Source organism: Amblyomma americanum, chromosome 1 (assembly GCF_052857255.1).
Source record: "Amblyomma americanum isolate KBUSLIRL-KWMA chromosome 1, ASM5285725v1, whole genome shotgun sequence".
Lineage (NCBI taxonomy): Eukaryota > Metazoa > Arthropoda > Arachnida > Ixodida > Ixodidae > Amblyomma > Amblyomma americanum.
In genome coordinates, this window is record NC_135497.1 from 174,878,041 (window position 1) to 174,896,370 (window position 18,330).

Below are 18,330 nucleotides of genomic sequence, written 5' to 3' on the forward strand. Positions count from 1 at the left end.
TAAAATAGCCCATCAGGACATTTGGAATCTCCCCAGGAGGTGCTCATTTTTCCCGAACACATCCAAAACAACGTCCCCACAACTAGCCGTGTCCAAAAAGTTGCGTCCCAGGTAAAGCCCCAAAAGGTTAATGCTCGATTTCTCGGCTTTGGCTCAATAAAATTATTTCTCCTTTTTCATGCAGACTTCAGGCATCTAAGAGCACATATGTGCCAAATTTCAGGCACATGCGTACGTTTCAGATGGTGTAATACATCTGTCCACTCGCGTGAATGCATGCTGGCTCGGCCATCCGGACTTACCTGTTTACATGAAATGTGCTTTAACAAGGTGAAAAGTTGGGCTGGTTGGTGCATGATCTTATGGCGGGAGCAGCGCAGCACGAAACAAAGAAGAGAAAGACGGGACATGACACTGACTACCAGATTTTTATAGCACGTTCGTCGAATATATACATCTCGCTCGTGCAAGAAGGAAAGGAAAGCATGAAAAACACGTAAGATGTACACGTGGTAAAATACTAAGACATTGCACGCAGATAATCAATTTCTCTGTCACGAAGCGCTATTGAAGGTATGCTGACGCTTTGACATTGGGGGACCCGAAGGTCTCCCAATGTCAAAGGTGAACTAAACGTCAAGGGCTAGCTCGACATCATAACTGTACCACGTATGGTCATACACGGCTATCCTTGGTTGGGTCGTGCCGCCTACCCGAAGACTGCTTTACCTAGCGTGGTGAAGTTTTTCGCTTCAAAAACAAGGGTTTTCAGCGTGCTGTCTCGCATGAACCACGAAGAGACAACCACCTGGCTTGGCAGGCCTATCACAAGTCCTTTATTTATATCCGAATAAGATCACGGAGAGTGCGCGCCTTGGAGCGCACGTGAAGGTGTGAAGTGCACACCGAACGCGAGGCGCGCTGGCGGAGAACGCGGCCGGCTCGCGCGCAGGTGCATCGCTCGCATGAGGGTGCTTCGCCAGCATAGTGGCTCGTCTACAGTTGTCGCTGGAGTATTAGTGCAGAAATTGCACTGATTAAATCAAATGCAACCAAGATATTACATCAGAAACAACCGGGCATGAGCCTCTGACGGCCACAAGGGTCAGGTACCACGTGGTGCTGCTCCGTCGCGGATAGTTTCAACACCGGATCGTCCTGGTAATTTCCAGATCGGCGTCTCACAAGCTCAAGAATGACCGAGTGCGACACAACCACACCGAACAACTAGCTCACTTGGGCATGCGCCGCCCGGCCAGCGTTAAGAAAATCTTTTTCCCACGAATACCTGTTCGACTACTGAACGTTTCCATGCTTGCCTACAGTGTAATTAAGAACAAGAACTCTACATTTCGTCTGGCCACAGTGTCGGCAGCGTCGCGCTCTGCGGTGAAGAGATGTTAAGAGACGACGCAACTTATATTTTATTAACTCTCTCAAGGTTACATCAGCAACAAAGGAGAGAGGACGCAAGGCAAGAAGATGCGTTGTTGCAGCTCGAGAGCCACCCTGCGCCCTCTGCCGGGATGTATAGCCCAGCAGCTAACCACAACAGTGGAAGAGCGCACTCACAAACACCAAAGAAATACAGCCACAAAATATCTACATCTGACATTTGCATGAAGTTACGCCTCTAATATCATTGGATGTTATTTCACAAAAACTACACATTTCAACACTACACTACACATTTCAACACTACACAGTACACATTTCTATGTACAGGGAACATTTACAATCACCCGAGATACAATGCAAGTAAAATGAAGGTACACGAAACTATACATATGTTCTGATCACGAGCTAAGTACATTCAAACATGGGAATAAGTGTGACTAATTTACACCGTGAAGTCTCAAGTATTATGTTGTTCTTTTGCAGAATATTGAGATAAACTATATATCAGTTGACTGCTTACCGTATGTGCTGCGGTAGAAAGGTATGCACCATGACATTTTGTTCCGTGTATTGTAGGATAGAATCGAACGAGTCAGGTTGAGACTTGATAAAAGGAACTCATTATTAGTGGAAACAGCGTTTTTGTACATAGAGATTAACTTGAATGGGAATAACTCTGAGATTGTCACGATATTAAACCTTGCAAAGTAGGTACCCGTATGAGTACACCACGGTACATTAGCTATTAATCTAATTGCTCGTTTTTGAGCAATTAGAATTTTCATTTGATTTTGCTTGGTGGTTTTCCCCCAGACCACGAGACAATAAGTTATATGTGGCAATATAAATGCATTGTAAATTAATATTTTCACTTTAGTGGGAAGTGTGTGCCTCTGGCGACATAGGATGCCATTAATCAACTTGAGGCGCAAGAGCTCAACTTCAAAATTTCTTTTCCTTGCTTAAAACAAAAATTACCTCGATAAAAATTCCAGAAATGGAAAGGCAATGAACTGTTCTGGGTAACCCGCTATTGCTTATTTTTGCTTGGGCCACCTCAGGGTGAAATTAATGAGTGTTTTTGCTTCAATATGCACTTTTTGCAACTTTAGTTAATTTTTTTTACTTCGATGTACGCAGTTTCACCACCTGTAACATATGTTATAGGTACTAGACTTCTAGAAAAACAAGACAGCTATTTCCGAATTTCCGGGAGAAACTTGATATTTAAAACAAAAAACGACAAAAATAGTACATTTTCATACTTTTTTCAATTTTTAAAAATTATTTGCGCCGTATAAAGCTCCATGTTTCGAAATATAACGAAAGCCGTAATCTGTGCTAATGTGAATGAAAAAAATTTCCTCAAAATTTGAATGTATTTATTGAGCAGTGCCTGGTTTCTCGCCTTTTCTAAATATTAGGACTGCTCTCACCTCAAGAATAATTTTTTTTCGGAAAAAATATTTCAGGCTTTCATTATGCACATTTTCTTAGAAAAAGTTTCCATGAATTTTTTTGAACAAAGTGCAGATGGTCGAGCACTACATCTGGACGTCTGGAGTGGAAATACATTTTTGCGTTCCCCGTCTTAATCCCAATTTGTAATTCTCGCTGCCCCCCTCTTCATGCTGCACACCACCGTGGTCTGAAGGATAAAGTGGTTGCTTCCCAAGCTCTCCTTCGAACTCTCTCAGGCTGCATGTCTTAGATTTCAACCTAGGGTCAAATCTGGACAAGTGTCCTTACAGACACTATTGTCCACTCTAGTAGGCTCGCTTGGGTCCGTTAAGATCATTACCTCTTCACTTGTGATTGCATCTGCTAAGTGTTAAACCTTCGCAATCTCATAGGAGTCATAGATAGCTTACGGCATTGAAGTCACCTACTATTAGCAGTGGACCTTCATACAGGGCGCGCTGATGATGATGGCAATACAAGCTTAAGCAGCAATTTGGGCTAGCTGGATGCATTTTGTTTCGATTTTCCGCACTACAGTTACGAGACGGCAGTTACAAGGGAAGAAATGAAAGCCACTTTGAGCGAGCACCGACAACTGCTGTTTTTTAGCAGACAACAATGTGCGTTTATAAAATTTATTAAGTGATAAAATCTTCTCAAGAAAAAAAAAAGGCTCATGGACTCTTTTCTGGAATTAAAGGGTGTCGGAGAGGGTTAAATAATCTGAGCACGTTGATTCTTGCGGTGAGATGCAGGAGGGCCTTGAGCTTGGCAGATTGGTTCCTCACGGCTCCGTTAAAATCAGCAAGGCCACAAACTGGAGTGTTCGCAGTAACAAAAGTCTACAGACAGTGGAGTGTTATAGAATAGTATACATGCTTATAAACAGCATCTACTGCGTATACGTAGAAGGCCCTGATAGGCGAAATGCGGGCGCTATGCAGAAATGATATGACTACTTTGCCTGTTAGCGACATGCTCCTGCCCGTCATATGCGCCTGTAATTCAACAGTGATGAGACAGACGCCCACTGGAATGAAAGAACAGGTGGCCTCTTTAATGAATGGCGAAATGATGCAAATCAGTACTGGAAGCTCCGCTGCGTCTGTATGTCGTCGAGTATCTGCCTCAGCTGGTCGTCTTCGAACCGGCCCTCGAGGCTGGGTACCAGGGCGCGGGACTCCTCCGGGTTGTCGGGGCAAAGGTTGGCCAGCTGAGCCAGCTCGAAGCGGTGCAGTTTCTTCTGAGCCAGCAGCTGTCGCACCGCGCTGATGGTCTCGCGGTTCTTGAAGCGGCTGAATCGCTGGCAGTAGCCCAGCGTCTTCATGAATACCTGGGACAAAAAAAAAAATGTACGCAAGCTTCAGTGAGTATTACGTCTCTCACACGGGGGTTCGGTTAGATAACATGCTCTGCTTCTTTTAAATAGATACCTTGCAGCCGCAAGCGTACGGCACACCATGCTTGGGCCATTTCAGTTTCGAATGATGGCCGCAGTTTTTTGTGGGGCTAAGATAAAGACCTCGAGGCCAAACAGAGGCAAGGTAGTGTCAACATGTTTGATCTGCACAGGTGTACTAAATGCTGGCTTGTTTTAAAGTCATCTAAGAAGCATCGCAGCTGGTCCCTTCAGAGAAAAGCCTCCGCCTTTTCGCCCTCCACAGGAAGAAATGGAACCGATATAAGCCTCTGCCCAACACTAAAGCCCCTCCACAGCGTTTTCTGTCGACCAGGTTCAACAGCAATAGAGGAGCTTTCCCAACAATGATCGAGTGTATTCACACCGAAGCCGACCCAGGCCACGTGACCAATGATGTCGCATTCTTAACAGTGTCTGCTTTATGCACCCCTCATATGGCCCAGCTGCACTGAGACAATGCTCTTTGGAAAGCAGATGAACGTGGGAGAATTAATGTGATGCCGTTTACTCTGAGCAGTCATTCACAAAGCCATCGCCATGAAAGAAAACACAAAGAAACAGTGCTGATCTGCGTCTCACTAGCAGCATCATACGCGTCGTGGCGGGGCTACAAGGTCAGTTGAAATAAAAGACTTTTAGCACAGCGTGCAAACCACCACCTCTACTGCTTACCGCTGCGGCACGCCATCAGTATGCATGATGTGCAGGTTGACTTGAGGTCGACAGATGGCACCATGTGCTGGCCAACAAAGCTCGTTTAGCCAGCAGCGGACACAAATTTCGTGTCAGGATCAGTCAACGCATTCTCACTGGCGGCGCGTGGCATACGGTAATGGCGGCGGTATGCATTATTGCTGATTGGTTCCTGTTAGCGGCGGACCTTCCAATGCGCGGCAAGCGCGCGTAGCGGAAAAAGCGCAGTTGTCCGGCAACCCTGGGCGAGCAGGAGGCTAGCAACCTTGGGTAGGAAGACGGTAGACGCAAGATGGACGCTGGACCGTATGCACCCATGTAATCGCTCTAAACTTAACCTTGTTAATAAACAGTTTGAAAAAGTAATAAGGCATCCTGCCATTAATTCGTGCCCCAAAATAAAGATAGCCTACATTCCTGATGCGGCAGCCATGCGCAGCTTCCCAACACTTATCTCGCGCCCCCAGGACAATGTGTGCATGCGCAGTAAGCGGTAGCAATGCGGTACAGTTGCGAGTAAAAAAACATTAGCACACATGACGGAACACCGGAGCGCCCGAATGACAACGCGTGCCGCTGAGGGTGACGAAGAGGCTGATAACGAGAGTGCCGGGCCGTTCCCATTCTACAGTATTAAGGGGGGTTCAGCGGACTGTCATGGCCCAGCAAAATTTATTTTTCTCTCTAACCCCCTCTCTCTTTTTTTTTAGCGCAGCCTTGCTCCCGCAGGCAACTGGTGAAGGATAGGATAGTTGTTTTTTTTTTTCTTGTTTGGCGGTTATTTTTGCGAGCAGCCTCAGCCCCACTGCGCTTGGTAACTGCTTGAACAGCTCTGCATCCAGGAGCTGCCGTGGCCTCCCAAGGGAGCAGATTTTAATATCTTTGAAAATATATGGGGATTAATGAAAAAGCGGCTACCTAAAAGGCAGCTGCACGAGTCATCGCCAGATATCATTTGGGTGGTGGTTCAAGAGGAATGGAGAAGGCTCCAGGCTCTTCCTGACCTTGCAAGCAGCTGTTTGACTCCTTCCCTGAGCACCTTCAAAGCGTTGTGAGGGTCGGTATGGCCTGTGTACGCCATTAGTGCAACAACGTGTTTGCCCTCGCATCACGGCAGCGAGCTGGCTATCCTCCTTACTTCTTTTCCTGAATTGATGGATAGTGCTCCTGTTAATATTGTTACTACTCTTTCCCAACAAAGTGACTTGTATGAACTAGTTGCATCGGGAAAATAAACTATCTGTTTTTCGAGCTTGTGTAATACTGGCTAAAAGCAGAGCTATCATATATTGTTCCCGCGAGTTCCTTTTGACAAACCATCACGGACATAAAAAAACAGTAATAAAAAAGAAGCCACCTTTGCTCATGATAACCGAGCCAAAAAAAAAAAATGCCGCATGTACAGCCACGTAGGGTCGGCACTTCGACGCTCGGACGGTGGCACGCTTCATAAAGTTTACTTCCTACCGTCCCTCCTATGCTGCAAATATGGAAACGGCCTGATAGGCAGGTCTGCAAACCGCAGCGCCGCGTGGTGAGATATACAAATTCTGATCACCAGTGATTTGTGCTAATATCTTTTACTTGCGACTGTACATGCAATGCTGAATAATAGGTACCATTAAGTACCAAAAGTTTGCAGATGAAAGTTGCTATACCGACAGGCAAAAATATAAAAATACATGGCCTATTACGCAGTGCGCCACCACACACAGGCACAGTGGTTGACACTGTCGACAGACTTGTGCACAGGCCCCTCTGAACACACAAAAAAAATGACCAGAAAAAATGAAATGAGTGCTCTGGACAACAGTGATGTAGCTTGCAATTTCTTCACAGGCGTAGTATATAGAGGTGAAAAAAGTGCAGGCCTCGGCGAGCACTGATGAAAACAGTGGAAGAAAATGAAAGTGTCATTTTGCAACTCCACCAACTGGAGTTCCTGAAAGGTCCATGACACCCAATTTCTGAATATAAGCTACTTATTGCACTTTATTCCCCATACGTCAAATTACAATTCTTTGAAATCTGAGTTCATTTGACGTGGTATAAGTTTTAAAACTAATTTTTTCGTTCCTTTTGCGAAAAGCTTCCTGCCCTGGCAGCTTTTGATTGCTGACGTCAGGGGGGCACACTCGCCCTGTAACACTTGGCTGCAACTTTTCGCTATGTTGAGGTGCTTGCCGGCATGGACGGCAGCCGCTCGAGAAGATTTTTTTTTAGTTTAGCGAAATAAAAGCAATTTTCCTTTCTTTCTGGAAGCTTTTAGTGTAATATGCGAGCTTACAGTGATCCTTCAAAAAAGTGGAGATGTCCGTGGTGGCCTTGAGATTGTTGAAGAAGCACAAATCGCTGGGCACATGCTGTATTATGAAATCATACACCGAGAACTACTACACTGATGTGTACAAATACAGGCTGTTGTTTAGCAACCAAGTGCTCCCGAAAATGCCTCTGCTAATGTGCGGCTCGAACAGCGTCGCGGTGGTTTTGCTTTGTTGCTTTTTCAAGTCATAATGCAGTGCCATATTTTGCAGCGCTGCATAGGGCATATTTCTGTTGGTGGCATGTGGATGACCAAGTTGGCTTGTGTTTGTAATCACCATAAAAATAAAAGTTCCCCAAATGGCACAATGAATTAGATCTGATTTACAGGGCCAATTTTAACATTATTAATTCATAGCAGACCACATAGGTCTGAATGCGTGACCAAAATTAAAAGATGCTCTGCTGTGTGCCCCCATTCTGTTCTGCAAGATCTTTGTGGACTTCTGTACACAGCTTACGACTTGACACAACCTACTGATCCTCAAGTGTAACCTCTGTGCTCAAAGAACATGCTAATGCGCTTGTGTCGTGTATGTGTGTGTTGTCTTCTTGTGCCGCTTTTAGCGCATTCCTTCGCATAATGCTAGCCCTGCAGATGCCATCGGGCTTCACATACTAACTGAAGCATGTCAACAGGATTCGTCTCCCACAGCGACGTTTGTGTCTCACACCAGATAATAGGTCCCTAAGACAACGTGTCTCTGACTGAGAAACTCATGAAAAGAGGCCTATCACTCAAGTGAAGTGGCAGGCTGGCACTCGCAAGGATCTAAATTAAAAGAACACTGAAGACAACTTGGGCCAATTTTCGCTCTTGGTTAAAACCAACAGCGACTGCTTTTAGCTATTTTGAGCTTTGTTTGACAGCAGACACATAGGTCGTTCAGAAAATTGGATTTAAAAATGAAACATTTCCCCCCTCACCATTTAGTTCAAACACGTGACATCAAGGCCAAAAAGAACTCTGTGACCACCATTTTGAACTGAATAATGATGTAGCCACCTTGCCTCTGGGATCCGCACCCAAGAAACTGTGGGCCTATGCAGGCAAGCGTAGGAGCGGCATCCTGCTACAGGATGTGAGACAATCCCGTTGTCCAGCAAATCTGATCATGACCCCTGCGCCAAGTAAAGTGTGGCAGAGGGGATTTTTTCCAGCACCCTTCTTCACACCTTTTAGGGAAGCAGGGCGCACTGCCACCTCCCCACCTCCCTATGTGCAGCATCTTTTGGGCCACCAGCAGCCCTCATTTTCAGCAATAAGTTTTGAACCACAGCTGGGGAGTACAGGGTTGCCACACAGGAGCCTCCTGCCCGCTGTTTGAGAGCAAACAGTGTCCACAGTTCTTGCACCCAAGCCACAAATATAAATTTAATGCCATTAAGCGCTTATTGCCTCAAGTTTAAACCCCATGTATGTGGTGCCACACACCCAATTTTAATGGCATTAGGCTTACTGCCATTCGCTACCTACCGAGTTCGCCAAAACTCAAGTTGCTTGAGCAATGCTAGACTCATCCCCAACCCACACGGAGAAAAGCATGCAACTTTCTATCCAGCGACAAATGGTGCATTCATATCTTTCAGTGAGCTCAGGCCCTTCTACTGCATTATCGATGTGAAAGACGCCATTTTTTCCAGCACTTCTGACGGATACTCTCGGCTTGTGTGCTTGCACGCAAGTTTGTGGCTACCTTTTCGACTTGTCAAGAAAGAAGAGCGGCATTTTCAACAAAACAATGTTTATACTACATTTGAACAGTGTCCTAGATATTGTGCTCATCAGCACTGCCTTGTTGGCATTATTGTCATCAAGATGTATGCATAATGACATTAAATCTGGATATGTAGCACCAACTCTGAAAATAATGGCATTAACACACTTAAGGACTTTTGCACTTACTGTCATTTTTTCTGTGTGTGTGGCACGGGTATTAGGCTTCAGCGTAGATCTTAGGCGTTAGCAAAAGACAGGCAGCACCAGGTTGACAGCTTTTGCCGAGTTTAGTGCGTCAGTCACACAGCACAGCATAATCACTTGGCAATTTTTTTTTTTCCCCAAGAAGAAGGGCTCAATTCCTTCGTGTTTTTGTTCACAGAACTGACCATGATACAATGCACAGCTTGCAGCGTGTCGACAATGGTTTAAAAGCTGATCTCTTTAGACTGAAAATACTCAAAACTAAAGGGGTTGCTGCTCATTTCTCTAAAATTCAGGCAGTAGGAATGCAGCCGTGGTAACCACAGGAACACAGACTGAGTTGGCGTGTTCTGGACCACAACACCTTTTGTGGTCTGGTGCAGATGATCTTTTTTGTAGGCACAATTGGCTTTAATTCAAGTGCTCCCATGAGGGTTTACACAGCACCCCAAGACAAAGCACTGCAATTCACAATACATGCTTCATGAACACACAATAAGTGCCACTATCTGATATAGGTATTTAGTGACTGAAAATTATCTTACGTCAACAAATACGGCTGGAACCCAGTTTTATGAAGTGGGAATTCCAAAGCATTCATAATACCAGGAAACATGAAAGTGTTTCAAGCAAACCTCAAATTTATTTTGCAGCAAATTAGTCAGTTATTTCATTTTGCACATGATTTACAAGCAAAGGCATTTCACAGTCATTTTAGTACTTTGCTAGAGTAATGACAGACCCCTCTGCTTCCTTCCGAGACCTGGCATACTGCCTCAGGTTGCAACCAGGGCACATGACTGTTAGCCTCAGTAAGACCAAGGTCTGCATGCGTGAGCATTACGTATGTGGCCCCGTAAGTCGCGTAGGTGTCTGTCGTGCAAACTAAACTATATTTGCAGCACTTGCTCTCCCCTATTCTTAGAGTTTCCTTTGGGAGGGCTTTGCAAAGTTGAGTTTGGTGGTTAACCTCAATTTGTAAAATGATATTGCAGGCACAAAGACCACAATGACTCACTGACTGGGAATGAGAATTTGCTGGTAAGATCACTAAATTCATAACTGCGCCTGAAATGTGCACAAAATAGTTGGGTTACATTCGTATCTACAGCACAGATGAGGGCAACAGAAAGGTGAGGAACACTGGCGCTACTCGAAAGCATTTAATAGGGGAAGAAACATACACCTTATGTACACACATAACTAACTGCACAGGTGCACCTGTACTAGGCATCCAGGAATGTGCTAGAAATAAAAGAATGGAAATGTTGCTCAGGCAGTCTGCTCCTGCTTTTTTTGTATACAATAATTCTATGGCCTTGCAAGCTGTTTATAGTTTGCTTCTGCCCAAAATCGACACGCCATAGAAATATAATTCACATTTAGTGCAAGTCCTGCAGTGCTCAGCAACATGTTCACTATCACTCTTAGCTATGTTCGTGCGTACTCCCAAGTTGTTCCCATCCTTTTGTGCCAGAGATATGAATGTATCTGCCCAACTGTTCATGTTTTTGACGATAAGTAAGGTAATGCGCTTCTACATAATTTTCTTCAGGTCACGTTTTGCTACCTACCTTTGAAACCACCTGGGTGATCACTACAGACTTCGTTAGAATGATCAACCCTACTACATAAGCATACGAAGTGTGCCTGAATGTTTTTCAGCCTGAGCATTTCGTTTTGTGTTGAGCCGATTCCTTGATTTTCAATTTTCAACGGTTCACCCTAACACAGCTGTGGATACATTTTCAGTTGTGAAAACATAGTGGTTTGCTCCCTGACTGCAAACATTTCTATTCGTTGTGTACGAGCTTCGTATTTGTGTCCATACATTTCTTTTTACAACACGTTGCTCCTTAACAATGCTTCTCCGATTCGCATGACACAACATTCTAATCGTTTCTTGGCTTCTGAAACTGCGGCATTCATGTCGCTTCTACTTCCACCACCACCAGTTGCTCATTCCATTGCAGTTCACCCCAGCGGCACGGCCTTCCTCTGCACTGTGGTGTCTGCGGAAGCCATGTGTGCACCTTACAATTCTGGAGATATCAAAGAAATTGGCCCTACTGGCTCCGGCCCTTAGAGAGTTGACAGTCTTCCTGCTCCACGCTGAGTATAGTGACCACACTCATGTATATACAGATGGCTCAATCTCAACCCTTAGTTCAGCTTGTGCCGTGGTCATTCCTGCGCAGCAGGCCAGTATTAACCAACTAATTTTGCATCAGACAATCTGCACCGGGTCAGAATTGACTGCGCAGCTGTGCAGTATATCAGTGCACAAACATCCTATAAACGGGACGTGTTCAGCGATTTGAAAGCTGCCCTACAATGTCTCAATTCCGCTTTATGCCATGGTGACCACGAGCAACTCGTAACGGAGATGCGACATCTACAGCAAGGCACTGAAAGAAGGTCATGACATTATCTTCTAGTGGCTACCAGGACACAGTGGCATTTTCGGAAAGAACGCAGCTGATGCTGCAGCTCCACAGCAGTGCCAACATTGTCCAGATACCACTGACAAGAGCCGATGCAGCCGAGTGCTTGGTCAAAATGAGACATTAGTGTTACGGTCTACACCTCGAAACTTGGCATGGAGTTTGCACTGCGTCGACCCATTACTTCAATTCAGCCCACCACCCGGCCTCTCCTGCTGCGATGCTAAGCTGTCGTATCACCTGTGGCTGGGAGTGGCGTTTACAAATGCTTACTCCCATGTAATTGCAATGGCAGAAGCTCCTGCGTGTGAGAACTGCGGGTGTGATGAGACAATTGAGCACCTACTTTGTGACTGGCCTCAGTTTGAGCATGAACGTGCCCTCCTGGCTGCAATGCTCCGCCGCTTGCGTTCTCGTCCTCTCACAGAAGCCAAGTTTCTGGGTCCTTGGACTAAATATTCACAGCAGAGAACAGCTGTAGAGGCACTTTTGAAGTTCTTGAAAGACTCTGGATTGAGCTTAATATTTGTGTACCCTGTTAGTAATGGCCAACAGACATGTGCAAATGTAATCTCCCTTTCCTCTCTCCCCTTTTCATGTCTCCCTCCATTCCCCTTCTCACGTGTAGGCTAGCATACTGAGCATCCCCTAGTTGGATGGTTGGCTGGCCTCAAATAAAGCTGGCATATACCCACTACAGGGGAGTGGCCAAGACACTAGCGGTTAATTGCTGGAAACAGGAACGTTTTGTTTGATGGGCAAAGGAGTAGTAATAGTATTTAGGCTGACAGACTGGAAGACACAAAGATAGGGGTCCTGTTCACATTCAGATCGAAGACGGGACAATGGTTTAATGTACATAATCGTATACAACGCCTGTAATGTTTCAATTTCGTACTGACAGAAAGCGGGATGACAAAAAAAAAATTTAGAATGGGATTTGCTGCGTTTCTTGAAGGAAATTTTGCACAGCAGAGTGCACACTCCTGTTGCTTCGTCCAAGCAAAGAAGCGCCAATGGAAGGAACGCCCGCAGAGGACACAGGCAAACCCAACTGGTGAAACGGAATTTGCAAAAGGCGCCTCCTCAAAGAAGAGAAGTGGCGGCAGAACAGCAGGAAGTGACCTATTGTCTCAAATTCGGCACAAAAAGGGCACAGTGGGGAAACCGCCAGGCCAAATCTGTGAAGGCAGAAATTTAGCACAGGAACCCGGCAACGCAAACGCGTGAAAAAGACGTCTAGCCTGCGCGAATGCCAGTCTTTGCTACTCCAAGGATGCAGAAGATGCTGATACTCGGGGTTGCAAGAGCCGAGGCAGCAAATTCCTGAAATGATGTGTAGCTGCGAAACCTCACCGCAGCTGTATATGCACAGGTTGGCAGGACAGCAATAACTTGGCTGCAGAGAGAGGCCCTAGCTAAAGAATCTGCAACCTCACTTGATTGAAACCCATGTGCCCCGGTAGCCAAAGCAACCTTACCGAATTTAGATGGAGCGGGATCAGGAACTTAAAGAGGCGTAATGCCCGAGACCCAGTGGGTGAGGACAATGAAGAGCAAATGGATAGAGAGTCTGTAATAACCACGACCTGGGAAACGGTACTTTCTAATTTTCGTAAGGCTAAGATTACTGCTAATAATTCAGCCAGATAAACTGGAGTGAAGTCAGGAAGACGGAGAGAAAAAGACCAACCCAGTGAAGGTGAGAAAATTCCCACACGTGCCTTTTCGCGATCTTGCGAGGCAACGGTAGCAATAAGAATACGAAAGGGAAAGGACCTTAGGTGGTCCTGCAACAAACCCTGAAGGAGAGGAAAGGGTTGCAGCTTTGCAACAAGCACTGAGCTTCGAAACACACGCCAATGCTACATGCTTCCAAATGACCCGGCACGTCACCTTTGGCTTAATTTAGTTGTCTGGTCCCCTTCCTACAAGAGTCGCATCCGTTCAACAGAGTGCGCAAGTGAAAAGGCCACAACGAACGGTCATCGGCGCTCGCAAGCTGTCGCATTAGGGCCAACTCCGCTTACTGTGCCCCGCCGCGGTGGCTCAGTGGTTAGGGCGCTCGACTACTGATCCGGAGTTCCCGGGTTCGAACCCGACCGCGGCGGCTGCGTTTTTATGGAGGAAAAATGCTAAGGCGCCCGTGTGCTGTGCGATGTCAGTGCACGTTAAAGATCCCCAGGTGGTCGAAATTATTCCGGAGCCCTCCACTACGGACCTATTTGTTCCTCTCTTCTTTCACTCCCTCCTTTATCCCTTCCCTTACGGTGCGGTTCAGGTGTCCAACAATATATGAGACAGATACTGCGCCATTTTCCTTTCCACCAAAAACCAATTAATATTATTATTAACTCCGCTTACTGTGGCGAAGTTGCTTTATGGAGCACGTTCGGTTACACTGAAGCCAGAGCAGCCCGTTATCAACACAAAAAACCTGGCAGACACCACTGAAAACGTCACAGGGCGACAAAGTGTGTTGCGGCCGGACACTACGCACCGTGGGCGAGGCACAGTGCGGGGCGAGGCCTGCCTGGCGTTGCATATGTCTCCTCGCCCAACGTCGCCTCTCCTCCTCCTTTACATCGTTTCACTTGCCCCTTCGGCAGACGAGTGAAACGATGTAACGGAGCAAGTGAAACGATGTAAAGGAGGAGGAGAAGTGATGTTGGGCGAGGAGACATATGCAACGCTAGGCAGGCCTCGACAATACCAGTTGTTGGGCGAGTTGGTGCTGACGATGATCAATAACAGCGCGACAGATGGGACAAAGAAGAGGAGACACAACACACAGCACTGACTCACAACTAAAACGTTTATTGGCTGCCAGCCAGTATAAATACTGGCCTGGTGGCCGGGAAAAGAATACAAGCACGCTTGACTTGCGTGATATCAAACATCGCCAGTTCATCAGGCACGTGTCAACATACAAGAGTCATCAGTGCAAAATATCGCCCCTACAGCAGGCACGAGTTTTCATTCACAATCAAGGTAGTGGGTTTCCTTATCCGACAAGGCTACAGAGGGAGTGCTGATACGCTGATCTGAAGTCCTAACTATCAGGTGGGCTTCCATTATTTCCCTAGTTAGCGAGTCGCGGTTCTTACCTAATACAGAGCATTCCTTGTAAAGGGGAAAACAAGTTTTTGAGTCGTCGTTGTCTTCCTCGTCATCGTCATCTTCGTTGTCTTTGCAGTTTCTGCAATGTTTTGCTACGTGGCCTGTGATAGCGACACGAGAGACATTATATTGGTGCTCCTTTAATCTTTCGTTAACACATCGGCCAGTTTGGCCGATGTAACATTTGCCACATGACAGAGGTAGAGAGTAGATGACCCCTTCCCGGCAAGGCACGAATTGTTTCGCGTGCCTTATCAAGCAGCTGCGTGGTTCCCTTCCTACTGAATTTACTTTTGTGACCAGGCTAGACAGTCGCTTAGGCGCCGAGAAGACAACTTCGACACCAGCATGTTTCCCAATTCTTTTCAAGTTATGCGAGACTTGGTGCAGATACAGTACTACGGCAATTTTTCTTTTCTTTTCCTCCTGTCTCGCTTCACCTATCTTATCCAGTCCGACCTTTTTCTTCAGTTTTTCCGCAACAGAACCCAAAACGTCTGCATGGTAGCCAGCCTTTGACAGGCGGTTAAGTTGGTTGCAGAAGCTGCGCTCCAACCTGTGCGCACAAGATTTCATTACAGCGTTGTAAACCACAGAAAAAGCGATCGCTCTCTTCACCAGCTTTGAATGAGCTGATGAAAAAGGCAAGATTGGCTTTGCACCACGGGGCTCAAAAGCCCAACAAACATGAGATGGAGTGAAATGAAGCGAAAGATCTAAAAACCTAATAAAATCATTCGATGGTACTTCGTGTGTTAAAATCAATGGATTAAGGCATTCTGAGAATACCGATAACACGTCACGCACTTGCTGCTCGAAATCGAGGTTGTCACAGTCTAAAAACACGAAGTAGTCGTCCACAAATCTAAAAATACGACAAACACTGGACCTGTCAAAACGCTCTTTCAACATTCTGTCGCGTGCAGCTAGAAACACATCGCTGAGAAAGGGTGCTAAACACGAACCAATACAAATTCCCTCTTTTTGAATAAAAACCTCGCCTTCCCATTCGGCAAACGTCGAGACAAGATAGAGTGAAAGCAATTCGAGGAAGCCGCCAGTGGAAATTCCGCACTCATTTTGAAACGCTATAGCACCATGTTGGTCAATGAGGTCACTTACAGATGACAGAATTTCTGCTTGAGGCAAGGTGTAATAAAGATCCTTTACATCGACTGAAAAACCACGGAGCTTCTTATTGTAGTTGCATTTCAAGAATTCAATCATATCGTCCGAGCGATTTATTCTAAAAGGATCATCAATCGACAAAACATTCAGTTTCTGCTGCAGGAATTTCGCTACATGCTGCTGCCATGTTCCAATTTCGGAGACTATTACGCGGAACGGCCATTCAGGCTTATGGGTTTTCGCTGTGAAGAACACTTCCAACAAGGATTTAGAACTGCTGTTGATCTTACTTGACAGCGCATTTAATTTCAAATTATTGACGAGTTTTTTTGCCCTGCTCTTGACTTTGGCAATTGACACATCATTGCGCTTTTCAAACACAGCAAGAACAGCTTCTGATGCTTTGTTGGGCTTTTGAGCCCCGTGGTGCAAAGTCAATCTTGCCTTTTTCATCAGCTCATTCAAAGCTGGTGAAGAGAGCGATCGCTTTTTCTGTGCTTTACAACGCTGTAATGAAATCTTGTGCGCACAGGTTGGAGCGCAGCTTCTGCAACCAACTTAACCGCCTGTCAAAGGCTGGCTACCATGCAGACGTTTTGGGTTCTGTTGTGGAAAAACTGAAGAAAAAGGTCGGACTGGATAAGATAGGTGAAGCGAGACAGGAGGAAAAGAAAAGAAAGATTGCCGTAGCACTGTATCTGCACCAAGTCTCGAAAAGAATTGGGAAACATGCTGGTGTCGAAGTTGTCTTCTCGGCGCCTAAGCGACTGTCTAGCCTGGTCACAAAAGTAAATTCAGTAGGAAGGGAACCACGCAGCTGCTTGATAAGGCACGCGAAACAATTCGTGCCTTGCCGGGAAGGGGTCATCTACTCTCTACCTCTGTCATGTGGCAAATGTTACATCGGCCAAACTGGCCGATGTGTTAACGAAAGATTAAAGGAGCACCAATATAATGTCTCTCGTGTCGCTATCACAGGCCACGTAGCAAAACATTGCAGAAACTGCAAAGACAACGAAGATGACGATGACGAGGAAGACAACGACGACTCAAAAACTTGTTTTCCCCTTTACAAGGAATGCTCTGTATTAGGTAAGAACCGCGACTCGCTAACTAGGGAAATAATGGAAGCCCACCTGATAGCTAGGACTTCAGATCAGTGTATCAGCACTCCCTCTGTAGCCTTGTCGGATAAGGAAACCCGCTACCTTGATTGTGAATGAAAACTCGTGCCTGCTGTAGGGGTGATATTTTGCACTGATGACTCTTGTATGTTGACACGTGCCTGATGAACTGGCGATGTTTGATATCACGCAAGTCAAGCGTGCTTGTATTCTTTTCCCGGCCACCAGGCCAGTATTTATACTGGCTGGCAGCCAATAAACGTTTTAGTTGTGAGTCAGCGCTGTGTGTTGTGTCTCCTCTTCTTTGTCCCGTATGTCGCGCTGTTATGGATCATCATAGGCAGGCCTCGCCCCGCACTGTCACCGGCAACTGCGTCGACGACAGAAAACGAAAAGCAGCACCCGCGCACGGCCTGACCTCGGAGAGTTCCTGCTCTTCTTCGGCGCTCTCGTTCTGCTGCTTGCGGTGCTCCAGTAGCATGTGCACCTCACTGATGAGCAGTGTCTCGGCGTTCTCGAACTCCTTGGGGAACTGCAGCTCCGACGCGTCCTCCTCTACCTGGTCGAGCACGGGAGCCGCTGCCGCGGGGACGTTAGCCATCGCTGCACGCACGGCCCGCACTAAACAACTAATCACGCACAGATACACGCAGCAGGAGACGCCGACAGACGATGGTAAACACTTGACGAAGGCGGTAAACGATCGCACGTCAGCAACTCCGCCAATTCCGTAGTTTGACTAGTGTCGTGAACGCGCCAGCGGAGTGGAAATAATTTGCAATGGCGGCTCACAGATGGCGATGCAGCTAGCAGGTGTGGCTTGAGACATCGCCCGATTTAAAGGGTTCAGCCGTATTCATCTATCCGTGTTGTGCGCGCGCTCGGCAGCAATGCCGGGAAACTCATTTCGCTGCGCGCATCTCGCTGTAACGGCTGCGATATTCGTCTGGCCAAAGCACAAAATATAATACGAGTGTCCATATGTTCTGCGGTGCATGCGGCGTAGGTCAGCAGCGATATTCTCAGCAAACCACTTTCGAAGCTACTGCTTCAGGTGGGCACAGACTGATTGAAGCCGCGAGCACTTATATTTTTGCTTGTTTATGCTTTGGTTGACCCATTTTCGCGGGAAAAGGAACAAGGAAAAGCTGCGCAACAAGACACTGACGAAGGGAAATGAACGAGCACAACACGACATACGTATAGAAACAAGAAAGGCCCGTCATCCAAGAGATTGAGCGCGTCTTGTATGTACATATAACGACCGAGCGAAATTACGGCCTCACGTGTGGA

The 18,330-nt window shown here is 46.4% G+C and overlaps 1 protein-coding gene across 1 annotated transcript; it reads right to left on the bottom strand.

Annotated features, from left to right (window-relative positions):
• Positions 1 to 3,890: 3,890 nt before the first annotated feature.
• On the bottom strand, positions 3,891 to 17,845 carry LOC144114232 (DNA-directed RNA polymerase II subunit RPB4-like). Its single transcript, XM_077647832.1, has 2 exons — positions 17,456 to 17,845; positions 3,891 to 4,192 (listed from the first exon to the last, which is right to left on the bottom strand). The coding sequence occupies exons 1-2, from the start codon at positions 17,636 to 17,638 to the stop codon at positions 3,941 to 3,943; spliced, it is 435 nt and encodes a 144-aa protein (XP_077503958.1). The 5' UTR covers positions 17,639 to 17,845; the 3' UTR covers positions 3,891 to 3,940.
• Between the last annotated feature and the right edge of the window lie 485 nt (positions 17,846 to 18,330).